The sequence below is a fragment of the Colossoma macropomum genome, unplaced genomic scaffold, assembly GCF_904425465.1.
Source record: "Colossoma macropomum unplaced genomic scaffold, Colossoma_macropomum, whole genome shotgun sequence".
NCBI classification, from domain to species: domain Eukaryota; kingdom Metazoa; phylum Chordata; class Actinopteri; order Characiformes; family Serrasalmidae; genus Colossoma; species Colossoma macropomum.
This window is the reverse complement of record NW_023494788.1, coordinates 8,098,123-8,117,488: the sequence shown is the minus strand read 5'-3', so window position 1 is coordinate 8,117,488 and position 19,366 is coordinate 8,098,123. Positions and strand designations below refer to the sequence as shown.

Here is a 19,366-nt window from a genome sequence, read left to right as displayed (position 1 = left end):
TTAATGTCAAAGTCAGACTGTACACTGCTGCAAACACACTGCTACTACATACAATAGACTACAGTCTTAAAATGATGTTTCTTTAAAGGTTCTTTAGGGAAGAAATGGTTCTGTATAGTACCATGAACATTTAAAGAAGTCTTTGCATGATTAAAGGGTTCTTTGTATCATTAAATGAAAAAAGCGTTCTTCTAATGTTACGATGTCAAGCCTGTAACAATAGAAGAACCCTTTCCTAAAAGGTTGTATATAGAATCATATAAAACACGCTCTCCATCAATCTGAAGAACCCTTTCATGAAGCAAAGAACCCTTTAATTATGCAGAGGGTTCTTTTGAGTGTTCATGGTTCTATATAGAACGATTTTCTTTATGAAAGAACCCTTGAAGAACCATCCTTTTTAAGTGTGAGGGAAATGCTGTGGTGATGTTTAAATAGACCACAGTCTTAAAAAAGACGGTTCTTCAAGGGTTCTTTCTTAAAGAAAATCAAGTGATATATGTGTTGTAGATGGTTCTATACAGAACCTTTTTGAAAAGGGTTCTATATAGCACTGAAAAGCGTTCTTCTATTGTTAGAACACTTTTGGGTGCTTTTCAAAAAGGTTCTACACAGAAACATCTACAGCACATTCTGAAGAACCCTTAGGTTATGTACATGACAAATATAGGACATCAGTTTCAGCCCAGAATTCTCATATCGGTGCATCACTAACACTCACTCATCACCGCTCATCATCTGAGCTGCTTATCCTCCCGGGTCACGGGGGGATCCTGGAGCCGATCCCAGTGGCAGGAAACACCCTGGACAGGTGGCCAGTCTATCACAGGACAGCATCCCTAACAGTTATTATTGTGATGAATTACATCACATTATGCTTTTCAGAGTATATGATGACTACGGTCAGCACTTCTAGAGCACTGAACAACTGCATGTACAAAGAAAGAGATTTAGACCAAATATACAGAATCAGCAACAACAAATAGTAACTGCAAAAAATGCATGGAAACAAAAAGCTGACTAGATGGCAGTTTATCATGACATCATCTTATTTTATTTATTAATTTTTACCAAATGTTTGAATGTTCCTGCTGAAATGTTTATGAATAGTTTTCCATTTACTTTTTAAAATGTGGCCCTGTTGTTTTGCTGGTGCATTTTGTCCATTCCAGTGTATTCACAAACTCAGAAAAACGAAATATCATGATACATATCATGCTTCATTATATTGTCATTAAAGTACTGTGATGCTATATTTATGGCATGTCGCCCACCACTTAGTTACTGAATAATTCAGAGCAGTTACTGGATGATAAGCCTTAAGAAGAATAATCGAATATTAAGCCTGGAGTTAAAGGGGTTAATTAATTTTATGAAGTAATAACCTTTCCTGTCATCAGCAGCTAAACATCCAGCGGAGAAATAGCGATGCAAAGTCAGCACACTGTGACACTCAAGGTTATCACTGCCACTCACATTACCCCGGTATTGACATTCACTCCATCTGACTGACTACTGTTGGCCCTGGTAAGAAGTAATTACACTGATCAATTCCTCTGCTTCAGTCTGCGTTGAGATCAGTGGAATAAGAAATGGAAGAAAACGACCTGCGCCAGTGGAAAATTGCATCAGCGACTTTCATTTCAGAAGGAATGCATTAAAGCCTCGGAGAGAAAAGTTTGCGTCAATAAAAACGTAATTAACTTCCGATGAAGTCACGTGTAATATTCCAATCATGCTAATACATGCTAATGATAGGAACAGAAAAGGTTCAGAGTAAAAGGTCAGTCCAACCCAATTATAACCCGATTAGCCACTGATTCAGTGGGGAGATTAAAACCAACTGTGAACTGTACTGCCCATGCCCAGCAGCTACTGAGGCCTCAATCAAAGCTCTGAAAACAAAACGCCAGACCAGAAATGACAAGCGTGCGAGCTTGTTTACGCTAAATACACAAAGGCAGGGTTTGAATAGCCGTCTATTCCACTCGATTAACTGTACAGCAGGACTCTAAGCGGATGCAACAAACCAAAAAAGAACAACTAACAGCCTAAGGGCTTCAGATTCTTCATGGTTCACATTTGTATTTTATGCTGTCTTTCTTTAGAGCAGAAACATTAAATCACACAATGAGGCATCTGCAGCAGTTTGCCACAGGGAACTGAAGGGAATGTAATTTGGTCATCCTAAGCGTCATTTGATCACCATTCTGTGATTTTAATTAACTCTCCGCAGGATGAAGTGTATGACATTCTGAAACATCAGACGACAATGTCAGAGATTCTACAAGAGCTTCTTGCAGCCCATTGCTCCTCTGGTTCCACTAAAACTTGGCCTTTCTTGTGCTGATCCTGCAGTGCAGTTCTCCAAAACAACCGTGTCAACTCACTGTCCTCTCTTTGGACACAACTGTCTGTAATTGTAGAACTACAAAGTGCACATATATGGTAAGCGGAGCTGAGTGTAGACACAAGGAGGTGTACTTGGTGAAGTGGCTGTTCAGTGTACATGCCTAATTGTACTTTATTGGGCAGACTTTTCAGTAAGTGCTAACTTACATTACATTTGTGGGCTAACGACAGGCATGTTGTCTATGAGACAATGCTGATAAATGCACCATCATCCCCTCCTTTCAGCTTTGTGAGATGTTGGATTGGTTTAAAAATTTCACTCTAATTAGAATGGTCTAAATCCAAGTCTATGGTCCCATCACATTAACCCTAAAATTACTCGTTTGTCTCCAGATGTTCTTGTTGCAACGCAACGTCTGGCTCTGCAAGACTAATCCTGAACTATTAAGTTCAAAGGGGATATAGGAATTGAGCATTCAGCAGTGTAGTATGAGCTTTATCTCTGCCACTATGAAACAGTGCGCTCTGTTTTTGGTTCCTAGATAATTGTTCCTACTAGAGATGGAATAATGGCGGCAGTGCTTTCACTGCAAATAGACAGTAATCACGAAGACCAGACACTGTTTTCCTCACATACTGACTGCACAGACATAGGGATTCAATAAAAATGAGCACACAAAGGATTTCTCACCAGGATTTTTAATTTTAGCGGGAACACATCTGATTTGTGCTTGGCATAATGAAACCATGGCAACCAATGGTCAGCTGGAGTTCTGACAGATGAGCGGTCAGCGATTTGGGCGACAAGAGACGAAAAATCGCTGCCGGTAAACTCAGCTCATTAAAAAGCTTCACTCCACATGTGAATGACTTTTCGCCATTTTTCTTTATTTACTTGCTGTATTTTCTTCTTTCGTGCTCTCAGTTTCCAGTGGCTGTTGCAAGAGTCCGTTAATGATTAGAGTGCTCTGGCATTTTCAGATCATGTGAAGCATTTCATGTGACGTCCAGGTGGTCCTACAGCCTGGAAATCGAGACTAATCACATCTGACATCTCCAGTCCGGCCCACACAACACCTTCATTGTACTAATGATGTGCTCAGGGAAAAAAGTGCTAAATCATCTCAACACGCCAATACATCACAGATAAACTCTTCTCTTCTCTGCATCAGGTTAGACTACTGAGCATCACATGACCTGCACTGAATAAAACCTAAATCCCCGCCTTTCATTAGAGGTCATGTGGGAGAGGATTACTATAGCTCCAGTCTGATTACATGCTGATCTCTTTTCTCTGGAGATCAAACGTCAGCCAGATGGACAACAACTGAGAGAGCCTAAGCTGATAAGCCCACTGTTACGCACACAAGGCACAACAACTGGCAGCTTCTAGTCTCCATTCTAGTTGTTGCGAGTTGCACATTTAAAGTTCTAAGGAGTTGAGGACGTTACATAACATTTTCATCTATTCAAACAAAATGTATTCAGAAATCCACTGAAAAGAATACTGACTCATCACTTATTAACTTCTTGATACAGGTAATTTATGGAAAAAACCTAAAACTAAACCTAGACTTAAACTTGCTTACATCACAAACACAGTCAAGAAACCATGGGTCACTGCTCCCCTTCGTAACCATCAAAAATGACACCAAACTCTTGCAAAAAGTAAAAAATTAGCCTATAATAGAACAGAAATGTAGGGAAAATATATAGATATGTTATCAAACTATATACAGTGCTGTGAAAAAGTATTTGCCCCCTCCTGATTTCCTTTAGTACTTGTCACAGTGAACAGTTTTAGATCTTCAGACACAATTTAATTTGGACCTTAATAAACACATAACACATTATTTTAAAATACAATTTTATCTATCCAATATGCAAATCACCCATGTGAAAAAGTAACTACCCCCTTAATTACTCAAGCAAGTTTCTTTTCTTTGATAATGAGATTCAGCTGATAGACAACTGACAGGAAAGAGTCACAAAACATTTCTAGTTTCTAGGACATCGCCGAGCCACAGCTATTATCTACAAATAGAGAACCCTAAGAACACTAAGAGTCTTCTCGGGAGTGGTCAGCCTGCCAAAATTTCCCCAAGGGCACAGAAGTAAACATCGAGGAGGTCACCAAAGGTTCCAGGAGAACATCAAAGTAAATGCAGGTCTGTCTAGCCTGAGCTAAGGTCAATGTTCATGACTCTACAATAAGAAAGGGACTGGGCAAAAGTGGAATTCACAGAACAGCAGAACAGAAACCATGAATTCTGTTCTGTATCGCAGAATCCTGAAGTACACTGTCCGTTCATCTGTCTGTGAACTGCAGCTGAAATATAATCAGGTTATGCAGCAAGTCAATGATCCAAAATAGAAAAACGCATCTACATCTGAACAGCTGAAAAGAAACAAAATGAAGGCTTTGCAGTGGCCTTGTCAAAGTCCTGACTTGAACCCAATAAAGATGCTGCTTAAAAACCTACACCTATCACTGAATCAAAGCAGTTCTGCAAAGAAAAGAGGGCTCGCATTCCTCCACAACAATGAGAAAAGCTGACAAGAATCTATAAGAAAGCTGGTTGCAGTTACAGACGCTGAAGGCCATGCAACAAGTGATTCATTTAAAGGCAACTTTGCTCCTTAAATAAATGAAACAATAATAAAAACACTATATTATGTATTTAGTAAGATTCTCTTGGAATAAGTTTTCATTTTGTTTAAAGATCTTGAAGCGTTCGCTGTGATAAAATGCAGAATAGAGAAACTCAGGAAGGGGAAAAGATATTTTTCAATACACTATAACAACTGTAAAGTACAAACTAGGGCTGACCCAAACTGCACTTTTCAGACTTCGAAAACGTCTTGGTAATTCCGAACAATTAAACCTAATTTTAAGTAAGTTTGTTGCCACAGTGCCTTCCGCCCGATGACAGCTGGGATAGGCTCCAGCACCCCCAGCGACCCAGAAGGAGAAGCAGCTTAGATGTGTGTGTGAGTGTGTGTGTGTGTGTGTTGCCACAGTAACAAAATATATACAGTAAGATCAGCTTCTTGCATGCCTAAGCCTCAACTGTAGCTTCTCATTCAAATACAGCTTTTATTAGCACATACATGCTAAGTATGGAACGAATAAGAAGTATAAGAATACGTTTTGTTTTAGTTAGGTTTTTTATTAAAAGTTATTTGGGTAGTTCGCCTTTTTTCATTCATGGAAAGCAGAGCTCAGAGGACACAGCCTGCGAGGCAACGAGGCTGCTGAAACTGTGATCACATCCACCTCATGGAATGCAGCTCTCGGGCCTGCTGCCCACTAGGGTCTTTGGCTGGAGTGAACTTCACCCCGTGCCAGACTCCTGTGTCTGCAAGCACTGACGACAGCCGCAGCGCCGGCGTTCCCCTTCTCATTCACTGCCAGACGTCACAAGCTTGAGGCTCTGAGCTTGTCGTTTTTGGTCTGGCCCTCACTAGTGACTAGTGGTCAGATAAGGATGACTGTAGTAACAAATTTAAGATGATTAATCAAACTTCATGGTGTACCAGCCTCTTAGCAGAGATTTTGCACTGAGCATTTTTCTTCTTGTTTGTTTCTTGGGCATTTTTGCAACTTTAGCTTCAACGGCAGTTTGGAAAGCGGCACAGTATGTTGCACTCTAGGCCGAAATAAGATGCCCAGCATGAATTTATAATGCAGTCAACTAAACCAGAAGCTGTCGAGTACTAAACAGAGAATCTAACAAGACAAATGAATACTGGAGAATTAGAATTATGTGGGCTAGGGATGTACATGGGTACTCAAATACTTGGTTAACTGTACTAAGTGCCAGTAGTCAAAAACTGAAATAGTGTAATTTGGATATTTATTACGTTTCATTGCAGGAAAACAGACAAAACATACAGGCTAACAATTCAGTGAAACAAGACGGTTTTGCTTGTTATATCTTATGTTATACTTTGCTAAATGAGTGACTGAACATGGGCACATTGCCAAGGATGTGTTAACCCTCTAATGCACGATGTTGCCTCAGGGCAACAAACTCATTTTCCTCACTTTACAATAACATTACACATATCTAAAGACAATGATAGGATTAACAATCAAGGGAGGAGTTTGAGTAAGTCAATAAAAAGAAGTACTTGGTCAGACTACCTTTTAGTGAGCACATTTAAAAAGTCCCTCAGCTGTTTCTGAATAATAAACATCTTTTAGAGTGTATTCTACTTTGTGCTGCTGTGTTTTTTGTGCAATACCAACTGTCACCTACGAAGGTAAGCCTATAGCCCTGCATTGTTTTCGGTCATTATTTTCGGTTTTGTTTGCTGTAGTTTCTCCCTCCCTGTGGATAACCGGACATTCGTTCATGACCTCTAAAGGATACTCAAATATCAAAATTAGCCAAAATACACATCCCTAGTACAAACATAAGCAAGTCTCAGACCTGATCCAACTCAGTGCATCAGACAGTGAATATATGATTTATAAGAAGCCAACTGGCTCGAATTTGAAAGAGGACAACTGGGTCTAATGTGGAGCAACCTGAAGCCCAGGTGGTCCTACAGCCTGGAAATCAGGCCTAATCATGTCTGACATCTCCACCACAATAAATATTTCCCAGGATGCATGTCTAGACCTCATCAATACCCAATCCCAGCATTTGTATGCAATGTTTATCATAAAAGCCTTTTCAGAAAAGGAAATTCTCCAACAATGATGAGGGCCTTGAGTGCCAGACTGCAGAAATTCCCTCATTCCAGAGTCCAAAATCTTTCTCACCCTTTACAACACCAAACATTTACAATAGTTACACAATGACTTTACTATCCTTCATTAGTGCAACATTTTTTTGCGAAAGACAGCACATTAAAACACTCAGAAGAGGATCATAGACTGAGGGAAAGAAGTCTTTGTCAAACATTTCTTTCTGCTTCCTGCTTCTCGCTTTTCCTCTCACAGCTATGAAAGCACGGCATTAATACGAGACCTAGTGAGCGCTGAAATAAAAGCCGACTTTCAAAAACTCACAACAACGGCAAAAATCACCTTGAGGCACGTTACTGGATCCATCACGGGGAGGAAACAGATTCAGGATGCAGAGTGCAGGCTATGTGGAAAAGCGCCCAGCCCTAATGATCAAACAACAGCCCCATAACGAGACAGCCCAAAATAAACTAGCCAGGCGGAGCCTGACTTGAAAGTTTACAGCAGAAGCAAAGTGTACGATATGAGATACGAGCGTCGTAGCACTCCGACACCCCACTGATCCCAGCACAGCTGTGTGAAGAAACGTGGAGAGAATGAAGAAGTTATTTTTGGTCGTTGGTGCAGATCCGGCTCCCCGTAGACCAACAACAAAACAACCAGCCCACTTCTCTCACCGCGAAAGCTCCACTTTTGACAGTTTTGACTTTTATTACCAGTAACTGAAAACGAACTATACCTTTACGCCCTCTAGGCATTTTGTAGCTTTGGAATTCAAAATCAATTCTAAATACCTTGAGGTTTCTGTAATGATTAGGCCAACTTGTTCTTCCTAAAAGGCTGTAGCCTTGGAGGATTTGCACACTAGCAATGCTCCTTCCACAGCAGTTATCTAAAGGTTATCCAAACCAGCCCTCAAGGACTTCACAGTTTATGTTATAGTTTTCTTTTCTGGCTCCCAACACAACTGCCTGGCTTAAATTAAGGTTCTAGGTCTGGCACATGTATTGCTGAAAGAAGATGACTAATATTCATGGATACATAATTGTGCAACAATCCAAATTAGGGTCCAACTGATAGGACACTTTCGAAGCCAGCACTGATACTTATTTTACGGGCAAAAAATTCCGTTAACCATTGGGGGATATTATTGTTGGCCAAATAATAATTTGACATTTATATTTTACATTTATACTCCAATACATTTTTAATATTCAAATGAACAGCAGAGACTCACTGCCTTAAATAATATAAACATTGTAGCTCTGGAAGCTACAATTTTTTTCTTATTTTTCATCAGTTCTTTTCATGTTATAGCCAATGACTAATGACAATAACAAGTCATTCTGATGCTGAAGGTTAAAATTGAATACATTTTACATGTTTTTGTTATTCCCGGCAGACATTCATTCGGCAGGTGAAGCATTTGATTGACAAAAGCAACCAAAATCTGCACAATATCTGTGAAATTGTATCTGATATCGATAAAACTATAAGTCAGTATTGGCTGATATTATCAACCAACCGATATTGGGCACTGTCCAAAAATCATCGATGTTGCATAGAGATTATGTAAAAGCTGACAACATTGATTATGAAAACATGCTGAAGTGGATTTTTATTATTGACGTTTCATTTACTTAAAAAAATGTGCCCTGTTACAATGTTCATATAATACAATGTTGTATTATACACTGTCTTTAGATTTAAAGACAATGTGAAACACTGAGGTGTTTGTTAAACATTTCAAAACCGACATAAACATTTGAATTGGTTTGGTGTGGTGTGCACTGCTTGTTGGACAGCGCTTCTAATTACTGATTTGTTTGTTCTGAGATCTCCTCCTGACTCAAGTGTTGTAAATCATCAGACCATACATTCTGAGACCTTCCCTGGATTGGATTCCTAATCACCAGGTTATTTGTTCTGACACTTCCCACTGACTTCAGGTGGTCCTATTCACTGCATAAATCATTCTGAGACCTCCCCCAGACTATGATTGATCCTATTCACTGGATGATTGTTTCTGAGACCTCCCCTGGTCTATGATTGGTCCTAATTAAAAGGTTAGTTGTTCTGAGACTTCCCACTGACTGTGGGTGGCCCTAATTGCAATGTCCTTCTTTCTAACACCTTCCTCTGACTGTGATTAGTCTTGTTTACTGCATAATTTATTCTGAGACCTCCCCCCTGACTGTGATTGGTCCTATTCACTGCATAATTCATTCTGAGACCTCCTCCTCGCTGACTGTTCCACTGCATGAAGTGAGCATCTAGCAGGGCTAATACGTACACCAAGTTCTTATTTAAGTATATTCACAACAGCATGTTTGGTAGTTGTTTGGTTTTGTTTAGTCTGGAGTTAAAAGAGTAAGCTGTTAGTTGCAACTCAGCTAGAGATTTTTGGTCACACCTAGAATTAGTTAAATCTTAATGATTACTGCATGCCAAAAAATCCCAATGATGGCATTATCCTGAGATAAAATCATCACTTCTGCAGAAATTTGCTTGACTGAACAGACACCAATGGAATGAGTGGAGGAGGATGGCGTTGACATGGTCCAGGTATACTTAATAAGGCCGTACTGTGCAGCAATCGATTACTTGTGTAGAGAGTGGGTACAGGGTGAAATGAGGACTGGCTTGGGGTCCTTGAGGGCTGGATTGGGGACCTCTCAGCCCCTGAGCTCATAAATATGGAGTCCTTTTGTGCAGGTTGTGCAGCGGTTCTGCCTGGAAAGCTGCTACTCCATCATGCTCTGGCTGCACAGGAGAGACAGAGAGCTTCATTAACAAAAGGCTTGTTATTGTAACTCGCAGTCATCCTCAGTTCAGCAGCCTCCCGTGCACCCTCCCTGCAACTCTGACCTGAATGACAAAGAGAAGAAGCTGACATTTGGTGATGAAATCAATTTCAGCCTTGCGGCTGGTTAAAGACCTTCACAGTGAACATCCTGTGTCTGTTTTTACAGCTTTGCAGATGAGCTGAAATAAAACTGAGGGCTCAAGGATGAAAAGTTTAACTTTATTTTGTTGTCTTAGTCACATATTTTTCTTTAGACATCCTTTTATTTGCCTCTGCACTTGTTCTTCTTCTTCTTTCCCCAGTGCTTGACAAACAGCATTAGCTGCTGCTGGCTCTGAGGTGCAACATCTACATTCATGCTGGTGCTCAGTAACCATGGTGTTACCACGGTGACCTTACACCCACTACCATTTACTTTCACTAATTACTGTACAGGCAGTGGAAGAGAGCAAATGGACGAATTCTGTATTTGCTAATGTGCTCCACTCTGTCTCCTTCAGTAAACCGCTCCACAGCCTGTCCTAAAGCAGAGCATCTCCACAGACGACAATGTAATCAGACAGTTCAGATGAGCGTGAAAACCGGACCCTCTGCTTTTTAATGGATTCTGAGGGAAGAAGCGCCACACTGGCATGAACCTCCGCCGCTCTGCTGTCTGAAAACTGAGGGGCAGACGGCACGCACAGCCGAATACCTCTCAGAACGTGTCTTTGCCATATGCTTCAGAAAATTCAGCGGATATTTGATCACGCTATGAATGCACAGCCTGCGGAAAAATCTAATTCACTCAGCAGCGCAGCACAGGATGGACAAAGGAAAACAACAACGCCTTTAGACTTGAAAGCACATTTCAAACATTTACATACCCACCAATTGGTGGAACAAATTACAAGCATGTTATAAAAGACAGTGAAATTCTCAGACCAGCAGTACAGAATGAAAAGATGCAAAATACATTTTTCATACTGCACCTAGAAGTGGGCAATATGACCATGTGCTCAAACTGCTGCATTTGACACTACACATCCTACAAAGCTTCTTAAGAGAACTTGGTTGGCTGTCTGGGACTGTGTTAAACTGGTAAACCGGTTAACAATATTTTGTTAGTACAGGTGAAAATGTCTCAGGTAAGCAGGATATTCTCTGTGGTGTACTACAAGGCCCTACACTTGGCCCACTTTTATTTCTTTGTATATATATATATTTGCATTTTTATGTATATATAGATCATAATCAGTGCATTACAGCTGATCTTGTTTCAACTGTGTGTTCTAAGTTTTGGCAGATATTATTGGCCATATTGGCTCTCTCCCAAATGTATCATCAATGTTGCATCAATTATGAAAAAGTAGAGGATTTTTATTGTTGACATGTTACTTTGAAAAAACACAATTAGAATTTTTTAAGGTACGTTGATATTCACGGCAAAGGAAAAGAAGTTTAACAATAAATTGCATGACAATATATCATCAGAGTATATCATCAGAACTTCTAGAATACTGAACAACCGCATACATTATAAAAAATACAGATGTAGACCAAAGTGCTGACTGGACGTCAGTACATTATATCATTTTTTTTTATCTATGTTACTAATTGCCTGAATCTCCTAAAATAGGTTATTTTTGCAAACACTGAATTAATTTTTTTCAAGTTGCTCCAACTTTCGCACATTCCAGAAAAATGAGATACCGTGATACATATTCTTTATCAACTATTTAAAGTGTCACCTGCTACTAAGTTCAACCTCATGCTCTAACCTGCTTCATGTGACCACAATGTGTTGCCAAAGCTTGTTGTCAGGACGCTTAACCTAAATCATGCAATGGACAGTTGGAGTCACTTACTTCTGTCCTTTAAAATATATTTTAGCCTTTGACCCTAAACAGTCACTTCCAGTCCAGAGTAACTCTCTAACAAAATGGCCCAATCTTTTTAAGCATTTTTTCGAGGCACCAGCTGCCAAGCATGTGACATTTACCAGCATTAATGATATACAGTAGTATTAAACCCAAAGATGATCATACAGTTTCAGATTTTACATCTGGTGGAAGTAAATAACCTCCCTACAAAGTACACAGCAAGGCAACCCATGTTTACACAGTTATAATCTGAACAGCAAACAGTAGCAATTTACTTAAAATACGGTTAGGGTTACATACCAGGGGTGAGATAATTTTTTGAGATTTTTACATTTTAACAATATTGTGATGATACTAAGCCATGACGACACTGCTCACTGGCATCAGGATAGGATATTTTCTTACAGCTCATCCCTTCCATCTGTACAACACTGCCAAGTGTTTCAAACACTTGCAACAGAGAGCTGTGCACTTCAGTGTGAGTGATTATGGCACTGCAGGAATTCCTGAAGGAATATATGCGTTATTGAACTAGAGGAGACCAACCAGTTCACTTCTGCTCCATGTGAGGTGCACAGATATAATTTACAGTCAGGACACTGGAGAAATGTCCGCACCAAAGCATAGGCTGTTGAAGATGGTTTCAGGATAGCCAATGCTAATATAAATGACAATAAAAAAGAGGTTAATTTGCACCCTGTGGCACACACTGCAAGTTCAGCTGTTTCATTTAAAGGGCCCATATCCATATCCTATGAAAAGCACTCAGAGGTGAAACACTCCTTATAACTTTACTATGAATGGGTGGAGCCTGGAGGCTGGAGAGACTATAAAGCATTTACCTGAGTTGAACGTGAACTAATTTTTAAGGTTGATAAGCCATTCTTTACAATACACCAATTTCATAAAGACAGCAAGCTTATCTAGATTCACAGAGGCACTGCTGTAAATACATAATGGCCCACAAAGACACTACTACATCTTTAAGTGGTTGTCATTGTGAACCTAGTCTCGCCCTCAGAGGTCTGAGATGGCCACAGCTATTGGAATTTTGTCAGCTGCACTCTGATTGGTAATGTCCACTTTCACATGTACGCACTTCTGAGGAGCAGTTCCTACCAGTCTGATGGTAAACAAACTTCTGCAAACTGTTTCCTGCTCTGTGTGCCATGACAACAATAAGCCTTTCAGAGTAAGATTTAGGCCCAAACCCATTCCACCCCTTGCCCCTACCACTTAGCCCTTAGCCCTCCGTTTTGCACTTTCACATCTAGGGGTAGGGTGTCTCGATTTTTGTTGTGATGAAGGGGTAGCGTGGCCCTTCAAACTGAGTTTTTTCACTTTTTTATGAGGAAAAAAAGAAAAACAGGCAAGGTGACTGTGCAAGCGACCAAAGAAACACACACATGTAAGTATTTTCTCCATTAACGAACTATGATAATCATTGTTTTATCTTAGTTTAATGTCATTTCAAAGTATTATGGTCCTTTTCTTCATAACATGCATAAAAAATCGTAAGCATTTGCTAATGTCTTGGTAGCTAGCTAGCTAAATTTCCCATTCCACCTTAAATAGTCCAGCAGTTCTGATGCCTGACGTGCCAGAATGTAAAAAAACCCCAGACTTCAGCTTTATATCACCAAAGAATTAGGGTTGGGCGATAATAAATAATAGTCATATCCTCCCTCTTTGAAGGCATATGACGCCCTAAATTTAACTAAAGACCAGCAGTGAGGTTGCAGAACTTTACCCTCCTCTGCTGTCACTGCAGACTGACAGGGTCACCTACAGAGCACTGCTAGTAGCCTGTTAATGAAGTAATGTTTTTTAATTTGAGGGTCCCATTTCATAGGGGGAGATTTCAAACACTACCCATTGTGACTCAGTTCTGAGGGGCAGGTGACACTCGAAAACAAGGGGTAGGGGTAAAAATAAGAAATGGGATTGGGCCTTAGTTGCTAGACTGACAGTGTTCACAACATCATATTTTTAGAAGTTATTCAAAAGTTTTCTTAGTAACAGTCAGCAGCTAGTAAACAAAATATCTTTGCATGTTTGCTGACGAACATGGGCGCGTTTTTGTTGTAGCACTGTTTTGACAATTACCTTCACAGTTTGTGACTGGTCATTTTTCACGTCAAATGATGTTTTCTTGTTACCTCTTAAATGGCAGGACCCACCGGTGGGTCCAAAGTTTTACTACACACTTCTACAATAAATAACTCAGCCAGTTTGCATAGTAGTCCATGTAGTTACTACATAATAAGCTGTAGTATGTATTAAGCCTGAGATTTTATGGGGTTAAAGTATGCAGTTCTTGGCCACTTTGAATGACGTAACACACCAGATTCTACGATGATATTAGGATGTCTGGCTTGTGAACCTGTTTCTCACTGATCACTTAAGTTTCATAGGTTTTCTTTTCCTCCCTAGGCCTGGTACTGTCCCCAGCACTGTACAAAACAGCCAAGTGCAACACTTTTGCTATAAAAGATTTAAAAAGTACAGCCTTAGGCAACGGTTCTCAACCACGGTCAAACTTACTTACCCTGCACTGCACCAGAGACTTTCAGCAGCTTTTCCTCCTCGAACACGGTTGAGACACTTCAAGAAGAACTTGACAATGACCTGCTGAGCTCAATCTGGCAGTTTAATGTAAGCAATATAAACTACTCAAAGTCAAGAATAAAAAACTTAAAGGACTCTTATCTGCAATTCATGTCAAGTAAAACTCATTAAGTCTTATTAGCACCTTCTGAATGTAACAGCTGTGCTCTGGTTAATAAGGAAAGGTAAAGAGGGAGAAAGTCTCCGCTAGCTCTCATTCTCTCTGCCTACAGTGTCACACTAGAGCCCAGCTGAGTTCCTATGTGTCCATCAGTGGAACACGACACCAGCTGCGGAGATTAATGTTTGTGCTAGGACTCTGCCAAGTGCTAAATTTAATCTGATCAACACCACACACCCCCACCCCAAAGCCCACACGGAGCTTTCCCCTCACACCAGCTCAGGACCACAGAAATGCAAGAGACTAAAGATGTGGAAGTAACTGTGCAGTATCGGTACACAGTTCAGAACAGAGTAACTGTCCGAAAAACATCGTTCTGTATATCAGGGGTTCCAGTCCTGGAGAGCCTACACTATGCAACATGTTGCGCTTTCCATCATCTAGCACACCCTGGTAGAAAGCATTACATATGCAGAGCATGGACTTTTAGAAACCGTCTAAAAGGTTCAGTAACAGGAACAGCCTGTTTAATTCTAAGGGATAATGAGAGAGTGGAAAATGGTCCTGTAAAAATGAATTATGACTGCTTTTGGTACATAAAACCACATAAACAATGTAAGTGGACCACAAGATGAAACACAAGAAACACAAGAAAATTGCAGGATGCAGGCCCTTCAAAACTGTATTTTAGTATCATGTTATAAAATAAAAATAGAAAAAGTTTAACTGCCTTTTTTATGCCTCTTTGTGCCTCAGCCCACCAAAAACATTGTACTTCGGCCCGCCAAAACATTTGTGCACCCCAGTCTACAGCAAGTTAGTGCAGAAACCACTGTACAGGCACTGTTTTCTATAAATTGAGGCCCTTTTTTAACGAAGAAGACCAACATTCGCACTGTTTCTGGGTGTTTGTGGTTGTGATGTCACAGCTCACAGGTGTTTGGTTGCTGGATGTCAGGTTTAGGGGATGTGTTTGAGTAGTGGAACCACAAAACTGTGCTGGACACTGGCCTTCTAGGACCGGCGTTGTGCACCCCGGATCTAACTCCTCTACAAGCAGTACACAAGCTCTGTGTTTTTAGGTTGAATTTTCCCACTTAAAGCTCTTTGATAAAGTACACTCTTTAAAAAGACGGTTCTTCAAGAGCTCTTTAGTAAAGACAACGGTTCTATATATACCAAAAAAGGTTCTTGTATTGTTATGAGGTCAAACATGTAACGATAAAAGAACCTTTTTGGTGCTACATAGAACCGTTTTCAAAAAACTTCTACACAGAACCACATACAACACATTCTCCATCAATCTGAGGGACAACTTCAACATGCAAAGAAGCCTTTAAGCATGCATATGGTTCTTTACAGAACCAGTCTCTTTACTAAAGAACCCTTGCAGTTTGAAAATTGCAGCCTTTTAAATTGCGATTTCGATATAAAATGATTAATCGTTCAGCCCCAGCAGAGAGAGATCCACTCTAACAGCATGCACAAAAAAGTTCAAGGCTCTGACTAGCTCCTCGTGCGTCAAAACTTTTTGGAGCTCTTTGCAGCTTTGTGCTGCTCGTGCATCTGAAGTCCACTACACTGTGCCGCTCCTTATTTCTTTGTTGACTTCGTGTTATATCGTATTGCATTGTTACTGTTTTCCAAAAGAGCCGCTGAAATGAATGCACCTCATTGGCTGAGCGGTAAAAAGTTCAAACTGAACTACAGTGAAACTACAGGCCCGAGAATGACCCCCCCCTCCACCCCCCACACAGCTTCCCCCGTGTCCGCGCGCGTGTGTCCGTACCTTGGATATGCTGCTTGACCACGTTCTCCAGCCTGTCCAGCCTTTCCAGGATCCGCAGCGTCTCTCCGGGGTCGTCCTCCAACTTTCTCTCCGGGACTTTGGCGCTCCCGTTGGAGACGAAGCGCGTGATCCACCCGGCGTACAGCAGGCACGCGATGTTGGTCATGCCGCTTAGGATCACGCACGTCGACACCAAAGTTTTGACTCTCCTGGTGCACGCCATCTCACTCCGCTTCAGAAAACCACGGAAGACACCTTCACGCTCCCGCTCTCGTTTCCCCGGCGCGTCTCACGTGGAGCCATTGCAGCTGGGCGCGCGGTGCTTCTCTCGCCGGTTCGGTGTTCGTTTGCGCGGCGCCAAGCGCGCGCAGCCAAGAAAAACGCGCGCACGCAGCCACGCACGCTCCTCACTTTTCCAGCCTGATTCAGACTGAAGTTCAGACGCGCTCAGTCAGCGGCTGAACTTCATAACAGCTTCGCTCTTTATGCCCGAGTTCAGATGTGAAACCACACCGGCTGGAAAACTGAATTAAAGCGACACACCGGAGTCTGTTACGATGGAAATAATCGATAAGATCGCCTTAAAAAGGATGCAAGGTACAAAAGAACAAGGTAAACACTGTTTGTGTAATACTGCATGCATCCACAGGAGGGCGAGTGCTGCTCAGTTCAGTTTTCAAATACTATTTCTAAAAACCGTCCAAATGAGAAAAGGAATGTCCCGTTTAGTCATTAAAAGCTATAAATAACTCGTTTCGTATGTCATGTACAAAATAAAGAAGAAGAGACATGAGAATCGTGTCGTAAGTTCTCAACTCTGCCGGCTAGTGAAGGCAAAGCGCCCCGCGCGCACCTCAAAACAGCTTTTATTCCCACCCGTTTTCCGACAAACTCCGCCTACCGGCTAGTAAACTCACAAGCAGTCCGCTCGAGCGTTTAAATGAATAGTCCAGCATTGTTCTCCCCACAAACACTTTTTTCACTTTCAGCAGACCTTTTTGTTTTAAACAATGCTGGTGATGTTTTGGTGTAAGTCATGCTTTCTGTGAGATTCGTAGTCTTAAAACTCTGGGACTATTTTACCGCTCCACACTTGTTTGAATGTTGTGGGTAGTGATGCGTCTCTGCACACCTTCGCTTCTCCCTGCAGCGGAGGAACACAGGTAACTGAACTGCAGCTATGGGCAAGTAATGATTTCATGCTAAAATATGCTAACATAGTCATTCATAACCGTCTGAGTAACCAGAGGACAAGATGTTGTTGAGCTGTTTTAATGCTTAAATACAAGTAGACGAATATATTGAAGCTGAAACTGGATGGATGCTCTGTGGAAGTCATTTTGCACCATATCTTACTTTAGAAGCACATCCAGTATTCAAATTCTGCATGAAAACAGTACATAACTTTTTTTGTCATTTAACAGCGATGTTGTCACGTATTTGTTGAACAGTGTCGGTCTTGGCCTATAAGTTCTTAATCCCCAGAGCTCAGTTAGCTGTACTGCTGGAGAAGGACCATTAGAAGCTATTAGAATCAAAACCAAATGGTTTGTGTTGCCTTCTAATGGGAATTGGCTTAATGGTTTCCATTATTGACCACTAGTTTCCTGTAGAACACCTGTAGATCCCATTAGGAAACCATTACATGCATTTAGAATCAGCCATTGGTCACCTGTTAAATCATTTAGAATCCTTTACATTCCTTTTCATTGTGATATCAACCTATTAAAAAAGCCACAACACATTACAAAACCCTCAGGAACCTACGAAGCCCTGCTGGTGATAAATAAATAAAGATAATGCGTGGCCACATCATATTAACACATGGGAATGAGATCCTAATGCATGGCCTTGACTTAGTAAGGTGAGGGAACTAGATAATTAAGTTGTGACCTTGACTTAGTAAGGCATGGGAACGAGATCCTAATGTATGGCCATGACTTAGTAAGGCGTGGGAACAAGATAATTAAGTCGTGGCCACAACTTAGTAAGGCATGGGAACAAGATCATGCCTTATTAGGCTGTGGTCAAGGCTTAATCTCATTTCCACGCCTTACTAAGTCATGGCCATGTCAAATTATCTTGTACCCATGCCTTACTAAGTTTGTGACCACGACTTAATTACTTAGCGTCTTAATTATCTCGTTCCTCGCCTTACTAAGTCATGGCCATGCATTAGGATCTCGCTCCTACACCTCAAGTCCTATTTTCTATGTTTTATAAATGTGTCATCATACATGTACATAAAAATATTGCGCATTGCCATTGGCCACAATTCCCATATCAGTGCATCCCTACAAGTATGAGCTCCATACTTGACGTTTACTGATGTGATTTAAAGCATCATTAAATTACACCATAAAAATACAGCAAGTACACAAAAAGGAACTACAGGAATTATTTTCACTGTAGTGGAATATAGACAATCAAAACAATGCACATTTTTATGATTGAAAGTATTTTGAATAATAAATAAGGGCATATTTAAGGAATATTATTTTCAGTTTGGCATCCAAAACCAATGCAGTTGAATTGTCACCTTCAGATTGACGCATCATTGATCACAAACCTTTTTCCTATCTCAGTGTCGCAGGTCAGCCAGCCACAGAGTTTAGGACTAGGATGAATGGCATTTTTTCATATTTTGTAAAGGAAGCATGGAGCACAGACGACTTCTTATTGCAGTGGTTCTCCTCCTTTATATGCTTTATAGCCTATAAAACAGCCATCTGCACCACGCGGACTGTATACAGACATAATACACTTTGTTCAATACAGAATACAGTGGGTACATTTTTAACAGAACACAGAACAGGTTTCATTACAATGACAGCGAGGCCTGTCAGCATTAAGAGCAGGTCCTGCTGTGAGTCAGGCACTGTAGTGAACTGTTGAACGCACAGCAGATATTCACTTGCACTGGGGGCTTCCTCACAGCCCTTTATCCTCAGTGGACCATGAACCTTTCAGATGAGAGTGTGAGTAGTGAAGGAGGAGGGAGGAGCAACACTAGGCTAACAGACAGGCTCCAGAGAAAGCTAACCCCAGGCAGCGGCTTTGATCATTGTCACTGCTGCTGTAATTCTAACTTAAACTCACTCCTGGGCAGTTCTGAAACCTCTCTGACAATGGA

At 40.9% G+C, this 19,366-nt stretch overlaps 1 protein-coding gene across 1 annotated transcript in view; it reads right to left on the bottom strand.

The window, feature by feature from the left end:
• The window catches only part of galnt18a (UDP-N-acetyl-alpha-D-galactosamine:polypeptide N-acetylgalactosaminyltransferase 18a), a 116,395-nt gene extending 99,834 nt beyond the window's left edge, over nucleotides 1–16,561 (bottom strand). The window contains exon 1 of the mRNA XM_036568228.1: nucleotides 16,234–16,561. Coding sequence (XP_036424121.1) covers nucleotides 16,234–16,456 — 223 coding nt within the window. The 5' untranslated portion in view covers nucleotides 16,457–16,561. The remainder of the gene's footprint in view (nucleotides 1–16,233) is intronic.
• Nucleotides 16,562–19,366: the final 2,805 nt, after the last annotated feature.